A 13,080-nucleotide genomic window follows, 5' to 3' on the forward strand; every position below is an offset into this window, starting at 1 on the left:
ACCTTTTGTAAAAAAACTTGACTTAAAATATATTTTTTAAAAGTATAAGTTATCTACTGTTACATTATTATGTTATCATATGTTAAATTAAATTAAATTGAAACAATTTATCAGTGAGAGAATAAAGAGGAAGTTACAAAAATTGCATTATGCAAATCCACAATCAATTTTTCTTCTACTATTCTTTATAAAATCTCTTCCAAACACCATTGTATATCATGATGTTTGCCTCAACTCTCACCTAAGTACCCACATCTCATTGTATTCTCATTTTTTTTTAAAAAATAATTTATTTTTAAAAAAATCCAACTTTTAATTATGTTTCAATCATTTTTTAGGTAAAACAATCCACCACCACTTTCACCTCCTTAATTATTATCTTTAAAAAAACCATGAAAAGAATGATTTGCAATATATATACATAATACAAATGGGGCTGTACTACTACTACTAATATATCACAACTACTTTTTTCTCTTTTCTAGAGTGCAATCCATATTGGATGTGTAGGGTTTGGGTGGTTGGCTGGTCTGCACCCCCATCATCATCCCCCTCCCCCTTCTCCCAATACAAATAACCATAACACATCCATCCCATTCTATAAAATGGCATTAAAAGAACTGACTCAAGCCTTGATAACCAGTATCTCCTGATTCTTCTTTCCTACTTTTTTCCCAATCAGAGTAAAAGAGTGTTGGAAGTGGGCAAAGGTGGTGTGCATGGAAGGAAGGAAGGAAGGAAGGAAGGAAGGTGTGCGTGTGTGTGTGTGTTTGTGTTGGGGTTATTTATTTATGTGTATGGCTGGGCTGCTGTACAAGGCACAGTCCCCCACCCCACCAAAAAGAGCCTTGGGTAATACTACTCCACAGAATGAGATCCAGAAGCAGAAGAAGCAGCAGCACAAATTTCACATGTGGATGACAGCAGGACAATGATCAAATTGGGAGGGGGGGGGGGTGCTTAGAACTAATTACAATGCCAATTTCTCAAACAGAGATAAATTAACAGTAAGTGAGTGAGTGGGACCACTAACTTAGACTGCAAGGAGAGAGAGAGAGATGGGAAGGGAATAGTGGGAGGGGGGAAGTCAGAGGAGGCATTGAGTTCTCAATCATTAGCTTAACAATAACTGCCCACCATTAATTACCATTAACATTACCACCACCACCAGCAGCACCATCAACACTGCTCCTCCTGCACAGTTGTCTCCATTAGCAAAGCATTCACATGAATGAACTGGCCTTTTGAATGGACGTTTCCTGTCTGGGACACATATCAAGCCTCTGGACAAATCCACTTGCTCTTTATGTCAAGCTCACAGTCATGCCCACAGATGTGCTGATATATATATATATGTATATGTATAGATATTCACATACACGGAGAGAGAGTGATAGAGACAGACAGAGACAAATAGAGAGTGAACTAAGGGCATCCGCACCGGTTGGAGCCAACGCTCGCGCCAGGGAGGCCCTTGCGCGGTCCCTACCGGTTGACGCAATCCGGCGTCTTGAAAATTGGTGGGTCCGTGAATGGAGCCCTGGCCAATCCGTAAGGGGCGGCTCCGCGCCACGTTGCGGCAGCACACGAGCTACCGAATGGGCCCCACTTCGAGGACGGGCCCGGCCAAACCAGATTGTTTGCACGGCAGGTTGGCGGCCAAACACCCAAATCGGGCGTGGCCTCTCTTGCCCCCGCCCTCGAGCGGGCGTTGGTGGGGAACTTTTTGATGGCGGGGGAGCGTGGCCGCCCGATGGCGCGAGCGTTGGCGCCACTGGTGGCCCTGCTCTAAGATGGGTAACTGCAACTATCATTTTTTTAAAGGGTCCAATGCAATGATATTGTACTTAATCCACTGGATTAATGATGAACCCTTGAATGGCGAAGCATGCTTCTCATTGATTGTGGTTATTATGGGTGGACAGTATCTCCCTATCTAATCCCCCCTGCGGAACATAAAGTGGCAGTCAACATTGAGAGATGGGAGACACTGTTTTTATGGTATTGTACTGTGATCCACAGTTGAAATGGGGAGGGGGGTGTGAGTTATGGAAAAATCCAGAGACCACATGGTAAAACAGTAACACAAAAATTGCAGGTGCCATTACGTGCACAGTACACTTGTGTTAATTTTTGTAATTTGGTTTTTTGATTTTTTTAAATTTTAATAATCCCTGCCTGCCTCTGGATGGGTAGCAGAATTTGTTGTCTTGCTGGATTAAAACTGAATGCGATGTCGAGGACAGATTCACAAGCCCCTGCCTCTGATTTGCATAGCAAGGCTCTTCGGACAGTAGGTTAACAGTGTCTTAATGCGAATTTAATTTTGTGATTTCGCACCACTGTCAATGAGAACAGATTGAATTGGAATGAAACAGGACTATCCATATTTCCTCAACAAAATGCAGAAACCCCATATGAATCTTCCACTGTATACAAATTGACACTGCACTCTGTGTGCCTCAGAGCTGCCGCTGTATGCAATCAATCCATCCAAGGCACCAGTGGTAAGAGCTGCATATTGAAAATTCGAAACACCCAGAATACCACGCAACGGAACAAATAGGACACTGATAGACCTGGGTATGTTTTATATAAAATAGCTCCTAGGCTGTTCAAACTAACCAGTGCTGCTTGTAAAAATCAAAGAGCTCATATAACGCACCTCTTCACACCAAGTCCTGTATTTTCTGAGACCTTCTTCTGTAGCTTTTTTGAACTCAGCTTGAAGCTCCTCGGTCTTGCTCTTCAAGTTCTTGGCGATATCGTCAATATTTGGAACATTATCCAGGCCTGTCGAAGGCAACGCTGTTCACGTCAGTGTGAGGAGACAGAGCAGTCCGGATTATTGAATGTGAGGCCAGCACGACAGGACTCTTCAATGCACATCACAAAGGAATGCCATTGCGTCCGTAGATTCTTTTGTTCTGTGAAGAAGCTCATATCGAGTACATCGCAATGTCCCCACTCACAAACACTTGTAAAAATGAAAGAGGAATTGAAGGGATGAGAAATTACTCAAACCAAGTGCCGTTATCCTTGATGACGAAGAGGAAATTACCCACCAGTCTCCTAACACTCCCACTACAGTCGCATCAAATGCAGGGTAGGTGACTTTTGCAAGGCAAAAGAACATACAATCTCGAACTTCTACGTGCATGATCGTCGCTGGAGAAATTAACTGCAAAACAACGAGGATCTTCAGGATGTACCATCAAGTCCTGAAGAGAATTATTGAAAATAATCGACACAATCCTCCAGTCATGTAAATTTGCAGAGGCAATCCACTTCTGTAGTCAGCTTCATTATCCACATTATTTTGTCTCAGGTTTTCGAATTTTGGGAGGTTTAAAATATCATTTAATAATCATAGTGAAAGTCTCGGAGTGTAGACAATTGACCTTCGCCTTCATTTCATCCTCTTCCCATTGCATGACTCGTGGATTGTGTCTCATCTAGCAAGGCATGGGAGAGTATTCACATAAAAATGACGTCAGGCCTCAACATTTGTTCAATTCCCAACGAAAGCAACGTCAGCATTGCCATCAATGGCCGTGTAACTGCCATTAGTGCTCAAGTTACAACGACACAATTTGCGAACCCGAACCTTTTCCAGCCAAAGATGGATTGATGTAGGATTTGGCTTTGTGGTCCACAGCAGCAACAAGGAATTCGGGAGCAACGACATAGGGTATGGATATCCCACAATTACAGTTAGAAGAAATGCAGTTGGCCACCAATATCTTTTTATTAAGGTCACCAATTTATGTTCCTTTCCCAAGTCAAAGGAGCCCTCTGCAATGATTTCAGAAATGACTGGTCCCTGTTGCTCTGCAAATGAAGTTCCACTTCAGCATTTGAAATAGAGAAAGTTTGCCTTGCATCGATAGAAAGCTTCATGAGTTCGTATGCGGCAGTCTCATACCAAGAGATTGCGAATTCAACTCCAAAACAGCACACATTTGGATCTATGAATAGGAGGGTAATGCTACAATTTGCGGAAGGTGTATTTACATTACTGATTGGTGATGGAAATCATTGGAACTCACTTGCTTGAAACTCGTCGTGAATCTCACATTGGACGGCTCCCTGCTCTGTCGCCAAGGAGCTCGTTGCAACTGCTAAACCTAAAAACGATCTTATGTACGATTTGAATTCTGCGACGATCGTAACTTGCTATCACAATGGCTTCTATCCACTAGGAACAAGAAATCGATGTGGACACTGTCAACAACGGTTAGAGAAAATCCAACTACAATTCTCTGAGAATGCCGCCACCTGTGCACACTCGTCACTTGTATGCTATAATTTCCGCACTTAGAAGTAATGATCAATGGAAAAAAAAACCAAAAAAAAAAAAAAAAAAAAAAAAAAAACCCCGACAACTGATAGCACAATAGTTAAGCAATTAAGCAGCCTTAGAAAGCAAACACTCATTTGATTGCAAAGTTCTCACCGAACAGCGTGAAGGCTCGTTGCAAGTGTTTTAATGACTTGGGATAATACTCCCAATAAACAGGTCGAGAACCGATGTTTTGGAAAAACCATGAAGAGGGCGCTATAATTGTCTGATAAGGGTCGTGCCCTAATCCACAGCATAAACAATCCGATCATATTCAGGCGAGTCATTCAAACTTTGTCGATCCGCACGCACCATTTTGAATTAGGGAAATCCATAATAGAAACGTTCACAGGAATACCGCTCGACACTACTACGGATACATTTGACGTCAATCAACAATTTAAGCCCACTTCCCCTCCCTCAAAAAACAGAAGGGATATCCAACAGCTCAGAGATAGACCTCTCATGTGGGGCGCGGAGCGTAATGAACTAGCCTCATGACAGGTCGAGAATGTCGAAACCCTCATCCGCGAACACAGCAATCTTCGACCAACGCGCATCGAATACATCTATCCTTACCTGCAATGCAGAATCACGACAAGCTTGTGCAGCGGTCATGTGATCAGGAGCCTCTGCGACAACGTGATGCCGCATGGGTAAGCACATTATTGTTGGCAGAACCCACATTGACGCCAGGGTGGAGTACCACCACCACCACCACCCCCACACCACTTAAGCAACCCAACTACCATATCTGAGGTCTCCAGTTTGAAGGCTGCAACGTAAACAATGACATTAACATCCAAATCATAGCTAGAACACTCACCAACTACACAATGACTCATATTCTGACCAATGTCCACAAACTTAGGTCAATGGCTGTGAAGGACGCAACTCCATACATCAATTTGTGTGGTACCTGGTGTGCACTGCAACAAAAACGAAAATAAACAATGTTAGGGCTCTGCTGATGCTCCAGTACCTTGTAATGACTCTAAAGAGCACGCAAAGACGATGTGAGACCATTGTGACCATGGAGTGTAGCAGATTGCGCCATCGACACCATCCAGGAGGTTAAAAACGTTCATGAGAGATATCTGCTACACAGAGAAAAACAAAAAAAACAAAGAAAAAACGTCTCAAATCTTGCCCAAAAACCACCCTAATCTCTCGAAATTCTCTCTTTTTGCACAAGCCTGCAGGTGGGTCTTCAGCAACCTCGACAGGTCTTGAAACAGTTTGTTTTTGTTTTCTGTTATTTCTCCAATCCCTGATTATTCTCCTCTCACAATCCCATTGTAAAATACAAATGCTTTTTAAAAGTGGGTTCATCTGCTGTTGTAAGGTATTTCTTTTTTGCATTTAATTGTGAAACTGTTTGTTCAATATTTGAGTCAAAAGTAGGGTTGAGTAAAGGATTAACCCTATATCATGTACAATTAACTCTATGATTTTGTGTTAATCGAGGCCATTGATGTTGTGGGTGAATGCAGGGAATTGTGCATGAGCTAAGAATCTGAAATGGATGAGGATGAGGATGAAATGATTTGAGCAGAGCTAGTTTGGTAACGCTGGTGTTTGTTTGTGAGTGAGACAGAGCCTTTTTTAACACTTAAAACTATTGAAATTCAAATTGAAGTTGATCAATTCGTCCACATGAAGAACTTTCACTGTAAAAATCAAAATAAAATTTGAAATTTGGAACAATAGGGTAATTAGGAAAAAAATTATGGTATTAATTGTGGGCGTGATAAATTAATATATGAATGGGATTGCATGAAACAATGTTTGCCAATATTGGTTATATTTTCCTCTCTGATTGAATGTGTTTGTGCGTGTCAATATATGTGTATATATATATATATACACACACACAAACACATCACTAATGATACTGTGTTAATAATAAGAAAATTAGGTGATTACATAGTTATCACACAGATGCAGGACTGGTACAACTATTAATCATCAATTTCTTTAAGGCTTTTGTGGTGCTTCATGACTAATATTTTAAGAAATTACCAATATGCTTTATAATTTTAAAACATCAAATATTTGAATTTTATTCATTTGCTTACATGATTAGTAGCATTTTTATACACAGGTAGGTTACTTTCATATTAATGAGTGATGAAGCTTTTGTCTTTTGGTATTACATTCTGGTATTGCATAAATCTGGTCCGAAAACAATGTTAGTATTGAAACAAAGAATATTTGTGCCTCAAGTTTTTATAGGATTTTTTTAAAAATGTTTCTGAATAAAAAGTGTGTGCATTGTTATTTATTAAATTATGATGTCAATTTGACATACTATTGTTGTTGCCATTCTTTATATGTGTGTATATATATATATATATATATATAGATATATATACTCTTTTAATGCATGTTCTCTTGCCTTGCCAATACAAGTAATTATTAAGTGTTGGTTGATATTTTATCTTGACATATTAACTGAAATATAATTAATAAAAAAAATTGTTAAGAACTGTAAGTTGTGTTTTGTGGTACCGATTTTGACAATTTCTTGCTTGCATGGACTAACAATCAAAAACCTGTCCATTTGAATCGTTCATTGACAAAGTGCATTTAATGACAAACTCTGAATAAATTTTGTAGAGAAATTTCAAAACTCTTGCTTTTGGACCAAATTGACTTTAAAAACAAGTGTATCTACTTGATCTTAAAGGACGTGTAGGATCCAACTTTTAATTCCTCAAAATTTGTAAGAGATGGTCCACAATCAGCAGATTTGAAATCCCAAAAGAGGACCAATAGGTTTTCAATTTATTGGCTTAAGCGCAAAGAAATGACTCTGGAACAAAAAGAAGACTAGTATTTCAAAAATAAAGTTAATGTTGTGTTTAAGAAAATAAATTTATAAAAAAATATCAATAACAAATGTGTGTATATACAATTTTATAATTTTATATTTATGATAGTAGTATAATATAAGGAATAATATTTTATATTATAATGTATCATAATAGTTTTAATGGTAAAACCTATAATTTTTTGTTTGGTTATTTATAAAATAATGGTTATTTTTGAAAAATGATAAAATTTATAAATATACAAATTCCGAAATTATATCATAAAACTACATAGTTTATGTAAAGTGAGTTTTTATTATGATTATTATGATTATTATTATTATTTTGTGTACATGTTTTTATTTTATGATATCAATGAAATAAATAAGTGTTTATTTTTTTACTTTTTTTGCATAGTGATTTTTTATTGTATTGTACATTACTATATACCAACATCTCCTTTTAACTTATTACTTGTAAAGCATTGTAAGGACCTCCAATTCTAATATTAATTATTATTATCATTATTTTTCAATCAAAATATTTTATTATTAAAAAAAAGTGGCTAAACAAACATAGTGGAGAGACCATCCTATTCAACATTTTGGACCATGGAATGGCATCCTTCTATCACACATCTACTCATTGTTTGTAGTGCCAACATTGTGCAATGTATGATGTTTGCCAACCCTTTCAAGTATTTTGGATAACATTCATTTATTTTTGTATGTATGTATGTATGTATGTATGTATATATACAATGCTTGCATGCATCCATTCATCTATTGCGCAATATAGGGTATGTTGATTGTAAATATATTTTTGTGATAAAGAGCAAGAGTGTAAATCAAAGCCATGTTTTCTTAACAAAAATCTCTCAATATTAAACATCATTTGTAAAACATTACAAGAGTTTAAAATAATAAAATCTAGAATATCAAGTGGAAAAATAAAAAGTGATGTGGAAGTATTTATGAAGTAATTCTTCTTCATCTTCTCAACTTTCTTGGTGCAAGCAATTCTTTTCTCTACACCTTCTTCACATGTGTTTCTATTGATTGGATATAGTTCATCTATCCAAGCACTCAAACTCTACCCATTGGCAAACTCAACAAAGTCAAAGAGACTTGGTCCACAATTCAAATATATGAACCAAATAGAACATTGTCCCAAAGACTTGATTTGTTTGCATGGATACGCTACTTATTTGTTTAACAAACTTATTTCATTTCATATCATAACAAGGGCAAATGAGTATCATGCAAGTTCACCTACTAATAGAATTATACCATGTGTCACTCATTTTTTTGGCTTAGTGACAATGGGAGTTGAATGGGACATCCATCCAACAAAATGAATCACACGTGGCACCATATCCCTTTTTAGTTTAGAATATTTACAAACTATAATGTCAATGATTAGAACTTTGGAAAATGGATCAATGCTTTGAAAATGTGTTGGTATGTTTTGAATCAAAGAAGGATTTTGATCCCATGGACAAAACTACTTGCCTAATGGTGGGTTCAATATAAATGTTATACAAAAAGCTACTCCCATGTAAGTAGTTGTTCCATTTTACTGCTCATTTTCAATAATCTTAGCATGCAGCTTTTTACACGGTAGTGCAAAGCACAGGTACATGAATTATTGCAGAAGTTTTTATAACTTTGTTTTGTTCAATTTTTACCACATTTGGTTTATTTATTTATTCAATATGATTATAACCTCTTATTGTTTTGTAATGTGGAACTAGGTACAACTTGATCTTACAAGGATTCACAATAAAATAAATAAATAATTAAAAAAAATTATGCAGGCAATTAATTTTCCTTAGCAGTTGTCGATTATGAATTCTATGATCTCAATGCTGCAGCTGATCAATTAAACCTTGGAAATCACTTCAATTTTGAGGTTAACAAAAAGTGTATGGACAACAAGTATAATCTCTCAAATTACAATTTTTCCATATTAGGCAGGAATTTTAGACCCTATCACTTCAGTTTTCCAAGACTCTTCTATGTTGCAGGAAGCAAGTGCCAAAAACAAAACAAAACAAAACAAAAAAAATCATCCAAAAATGGATCACTTCTAACTTAGGATTAAAGTAATTTTTTTCTAACTTTGAAGAAGTCAAGAATTTACATGAGCTTGTAGATTAAAATCAACCGATATTTTCACCATCAGAAGGAATAAAGGTGACGAGGAGCTTTGAAAAGTATGAAGCCTCGAGACACCACATCATGTGATTCACAAGAGTTCAATACTTGGAACCAACCAAGAATCAAGGGTCTCAGAGAATGGGCTTCAAGCCAAGTGTCAACAGCAAAGCCTGTAGACATCTCCTCACTATATTTTTAGAATGATCTGAAAGGTGCCCATGGATGGAAAAATTGAGGGTGTGCGTTTCCTTCTCCACCTTCTTTATGAGTATGGCTTTTGGGATCACCCAAATAGAATCCAGCAAGAATCAGACGTAACAGTTGGTTGGTTAATTTTAGGTTGTTATAACTTCTAGTCAACGAATATTGGCATTGTAACCGTGCTGTGAAATAGAGAAGCCAAACTGGTGACTGAGATTGGAAAGAACAAGATTCGTAGATTGTAAAATCCTGGATCAAACTCGTGGTACAGTGTCTTCTGAATATGCGAAGACAATGGACGCAACTGGTGGGAAAATCCTGTGGAGAAATCCAACGTTCTGGCTTGTGATGTGGAGTATTGGAAATAGTACTAGACAATTCAGGGAAACTCCCTGTTCAATATTAGAAAGTGAACTGCGAAAATGTGTATTTTAGCCAAAGGTGCAAAGTGTTTGGGCAGAGATTCTTGAAAACAGCATTGTTTTCTGGCTTTTCAGATATGTTTCTTGAGAATAATACTTCAAACACGCGTATCAAATGTTCATCATTGATGTTGGTCCAATAGCAGTAGAATTGAAAGAAATTCAAAAGAACCCACCCTGACTGGCCATCTGCTGCGACACCTTGAAGTACAGGAGATCTAGACTAGAGTGCCTCTAGAATACTGCAGCCCTAGATGCATGTACACGCAAGAACTAAACTACAATTTTGAAAGGCTGTTTCAGCACTCCACAAGAGGAAGAACGCCTCCCTTGGCCACAATTTGGTTCTCCAGCTGCATCAACAAATTCATCAAGACAAACCTTAGGGCATATAAAATCATTGGAAGTAACATGTCATGCAGAACTTTACACACACTCTCCGGCATGTGTACTACGACTATGCAGATGATGATCCTTAAATCAACACAGATAGGAAAAGAATGCATTGCACTTTCTTGAAAAACAAGAAAGTCAATCGGATCACAAGACATATCTTTTACAAAGGTAGACATCACCAATAACAAATAACACGGACAAGAATGATTACGATTGTTATCAATATAACAGTTTATTTATTAAAAATAAGTCCTCAAGCATTTTTGCAGAATAAGAAATACCTCAAGAATTTTCCCGAGTTTAGTCCGGACAGTGTTGAACTCTTCTTTCACCTTCACTAGGTGGCCGAGACACCTAAAAAGCAAAACGCAGACAGTCATGTCCCATCCACAAAGAGATTCATGATGTAGGGAGTATGTTTGAAAAGATGAAGGCTTAGGAGATAGAAGGCAGGAGCATAGACTATGCCTGGCCTCAAGCAAAGGAAATGAAAATTCGGATGAATTAACTTGCTCAAGGTTGATAAGAAACAATTACCCTTGCTTGTCTCCATTTTCACAACAAATCCGGAACTTTATGCACAATTCCTTCACTCGTTGTGCACCAATGCTGATATATCAGGTCATATCCAAGTCAAAATATTAACAACCACTCAGTAGAGTCCCGAAACTTTATGATGCAATGGCAATGCAGGCGATGGTGTCAATTGCAATGGTATCTACCAACCCAGACATTCGTGCACTGAACAACCATGTAGGCATACCTGGAGCTGCTCCCTTTAAATTGATGAACATGACCATCCACAGTCTTGTAATCTATGGGATCTGTCTTCCTGCAATCGAATGGTAAAACATCCAACTATCATTCAAATGTATCCCAAGGAACCATACAGAAAATAAGTTGATAAAACACATGAACGATCTGTATATTCGAAAATTTAAGTGCAATCTTCGACTGATACGACGCGGGTTCATGCAAACAAAAAATAGACAGCCTCGTCAGAGGCGCCTGCAACAACCAGAATCAAGCACGGGAAAGACGGTATAGTGCCATGTCTGGTTCACAATCAAAAGCGGAACATCTCTAGGCCAAGAATTACATACAGAGAGTCCGTAAGGTTGTTGAGGAGCTTCTCAGAATCATCAAAAAACAGAGTCACCACCTCTTCCACAAATCCTGGATTACTCTCATCTTGCAACATCTGGAGCTGGGTGAACTGATCGTCCAAAATACCCTGTAAAGACAGATACAATCAACACCCTCGCCTGAGCGCCGCAGCAAGCTTCCACCCATCTCATGCAATTAAACCATCGCAACGACCTACGGTAAAAACAGCCCTAGTCCCGATCACATCAACCCTAAAGCATCACTTTACCTCAAAATCCACAGACTCCGCTCCGGGAACTTCCCAAAAACTCCGCGGGCGTTACCTCAGCAAGCAAACTATCAACCAAGTCCTGATGCTGCGCAAGAAGCTCGTCCACGCTGTAGTCAACCTGTTCCTCCTCCACCTTCTTCTCCGGCTCCGGTGGGGGGAGAGCGACAGGAGCGGCAGCCGCAGCAGGAGCAGCAGAAGGCTGCACTACAGCACTCCCCCCAGGTCCGTCCACCACCGGGGCCACCAACTTCGCCTTCTTCGCGTCCTCCGCCATCACTGGCTGCTTCTGCTCACACCCTCCGCGCCCACGACGAGCACATGTAGCCAGGTGGCTCACACCACCAACAACTGCTCTCGCAAACCCCGCCAGACTTCCCTGCTTCTCTTCACCCTCTCGAATCCTAACTGCCCAATAAGAAAACCAAACACCAGAAAGGAAAATCCAAGCAGCACGGAAACGCTCCGAAACCGAATGAAACATCCACAGACACCCGAACCGCTCACCCGCTGGCTTCAAATACCACGCATAACCACGCACCAAACCAGGAGGGAGAGGAGAGAAGAGAAGAGGGGATTCCCAGAGAAAACAATACGAGACAAAAGCTCTCAGAACTGTCCCAGGCCACGACGCTACGACAACAGCAGGCCAGAAGAAGAAGAAGAGGAAGAGAGCGAGCAGGGAAGGAGAGAGAAGGAGAGAGAGAAAGCGATGGTGGTGGAGAGGGGAGGGGAGGGGAGGGGAGGGAGAGGGATGGTGGGGATGGGAGAAGAAGAGCAAGAGGAATGTGGAAGAAGAAAAGGAAGAAGAGGAAGAGGGCAAAACGCAGCGGGAGGGGGAGGGAGGGAGGGGGAAGGGGTTGCTAAAGCTACTGTTAATGCTGACAAGTTCCAAGCGAAACAGTCTTTCCCTCTTCGGAGCATCCCACCCCATCCCAGCCCCCTCCTCGCCATTTCCCCTACGGAATGGACAAGAGCATAGGGCCCTACTGCCGGAAAATCCGAGCTAAGGAGAGGCGCATGTCAACCCACTTCATCCTTCCTCTTCCCTTCCTGGCCCTAGCCTAGCCTGGTCTGGGCTCGGCCATAGGGGTGGGAGGGGAGGGAACTGGGACCAGCCCTGCCCTGCCTTGTCTGCATTGCTTGCCTTGCCTGGCCCTGGCGCGCCTCCTCGCATTCCCGGCATGTGTAGCGCCGTGGGTGGCCTACCCCATCCCCGGCCCACCTCCCTCCCACGGAGGCACCCACGTCTCCGACATTGCTCCCCCCACCCCCATTGTGGTTGGCTGCCTCTCTCGCCCCCTGCCCGCTATGCCCGTGTTGTGTTGGTTCTTGTCCTTTTCTGCGCATGGGTGGGTGGCAGGCAGCCCCG

General features: G+C 40.2%; 3 protein-coding genes and 1 long non-coding RNA gene across 17 annotated transcripts; 1 reads left to right on the forward strand and 3 right to left on the reverse strand.

The window, feature by feature from the left end:
- Positions 1-122: 122 nt before the first annotated feature.
- LOC141044861 (uncharacterized) lies at positions 123-1,814 on the reverse strand. Of its 2 annotated transcripts, none has more exons than XM_073530758.2 (2): positions 1,442-1,814; positions 123-1,185 (listed from the first exon to the last, which is right to left on the reverse strand). In XM_073530758.2, the coding sequence occupies exons 1-2, from the start codon at positions 1,812-1,814 to the stop codon at positions 1,115-1,117; spliced, it is 444 nt and encodes a 147-aa protein (XP_073386859.1). In that variant the 3' UTR covers positions 123-1,114. The 2 variants fall into 2 exon arrangements, with proteins under 2 accessions (XP_073386859.1, XP_073386857.1); XM_073530756.2 differs by having other exon boundaries at positions 123-1,194.
- LOC112273006 (uncharacterized) lies at positions 1,784-7,269 on the reverse strand. Of its 12 annotated transcripts, none has more exons than XM_024501419.3 (11): positions 6,854-7,269; positions 6,421-6,517; positions 5,169-5,271; positions 4,803-4,974; positions 4,457-4,585; positions 4,050-4,118; positions 3,608-3,831; positions 3,402-3,455; positions 3,019-3,181; positions 2,666-2,793; positions 1,785-1,946 (listed from the first exon to the last, which is right to left on the reverse strand). In XM_024501419.3, the coding sequence occupies exons 4-11, from the start codon at positions 4,909-4,911 to the stop codon at positions 1,896-1,898; spliced, it is 927 nt and encodes a 308-aa protein (XP_024357187.2). In that variant the 5' UTR covers positions 4,912-4,974; positions 5,169-5,271; positions 6,421-6,517; positions 6,854-7,269; the 3' UTR covers positions 1,785-1,895. The 12 variants fall into 12 exon arrangements, with proteins under 12 accessions (XP_024357139.2, XP_090101741.1, XP_024357187.2 ...); XM_024501397.3 differs by having other exon boundaries at positions 4,050-4,127; XM_073530714.2 differs by having other exon boundaries at positions 4,050-4,157.
- On the forward strand, positions 5,405-6,127 carry LOC149989728 (uncharacterized). Its single transcript, XR_016499662.1, has 2 exons — positions 5,405-5,544; positions 5,836-6,127. It is a non-coding gene; the product is annotated as an uncharacterized LOC149989728 (long non-coding RNA).
- Positions 7,270-9,978: 2,709 nt separating the features above from the next.
- Positions 9,979-12,657, reverse strand: LOC112279199 (histidine-containing phosphotransfer protein 1). Of its 2 annotated transcripts, XM_024513405.3 has the most exons (6): positions 11,764-12,483; positions 11,437-11,567; positions 11,097-11,165; positions 10,871-10,942; positions 10,615-10,687; positions 9,979-10,290 (listed from the first exon to the last, which is right to left on the reverse strand). In XM_024513405.3, exons 1-6 carry the CDS (start codon positions 12,190-12,192, stop codon positions 10,237-10,239), a joined length of 828 nt encoding a protein of 275 aa, XP_024369173.2. In that variant the 5' UTR covers positions 12,193-12,483; the 3' UTR covers positions 9,979-10,236. The 2 variants fall into 2 exon arrangements, with proteins under 2 accessions (XP_024369173.2, XP_090101764.1); XM_090245638.1 differs by lacking the exons at positions 9,979-10,290; positions 10,615-10,687 and having other exon boundaries at positions 10,867-10,942; positions 11,764-12,657.
- Between the last annotated feature and the right edge of the window lie 423 nt (positions 12,658-13,080).

This window comes from Physcomitrium patens, chromosome 2 (genome assembly GCF_059467195.1).
Source record: "Physcomitrium patens ecotype Gransden chromosome 2, ASM5946719v1, whole genome shotgun sequence".
In the NCBI taxonomy this organism is placed as follows: domain Eukaryota; kingdom Viridiplantae; phylum Streptophyta; class Bryopsida; order Funariales; family Funariaceae; genus Physcomitrium; species Physcomitrium patens.

Excerpts from the sequence above, each read along its gene's own strand:
- LOC112279199 (XM_090245638.1), bottom strand. The coding sequence starts at position 12,642 with ATGGGGTGGGATGCTCCGAAGAGGGAAAGACTGTTTCGCTTGGAACTT. Across the intron at positions 11,568-11,763 it reads TTGATAGTTTGCTTGCTGAG|GGTATTTTGGACGATCAGTT; the intron begins GTAACGCCCGCG and ends CTGTCTTTACAG. Across the intron at positions 10,943-11,096 it reads TTTAAAGGGAGCAGCTCCAG|CATTGGTGCACAACGAGTGA; the intron begins GTATGCCTACAT and ends CTGATATATCAG.
- LOC112273006 (XM_024501371.3), bottom strand. The coding sequence starts at position 4,911 with ATGTATTCGATGCGCGTTGGTCGAAGATTGCTGTGTTCGCGGATGAGG. Across the intron at positions 4,586-4,802 it reads CTCCGCGCCCCACATGAGAG|GGCACGACCCTTATCAGACA; the intron begins GTCTATCTCTGA and ends GCTGTGGATTAG. Across the intron at positions 3,456-3,607 it reads TCCATCTTTGGCTGGAAAAG|ATGAGACACAATCCACGAGT; the intron begins GTTCGGGTTCGC and ends ATGCCTTGCTAG.
- LOC141044861 (XM_073530756.2), bottom strand. The coding sequence starts at position 1,814 with ATGATAGTTGCAGTTACCCATCTTAGAGCAGGGCCACCAGTGGCGCCA. Across the intron at positions 1,195-1,441 it reads GCGAGCGTTGGCTCCAACCG|GAGGAGCAGTGTTGATGGTG; the intron begins GTGCGGATGCCC and ends ACAACTGTGCAG.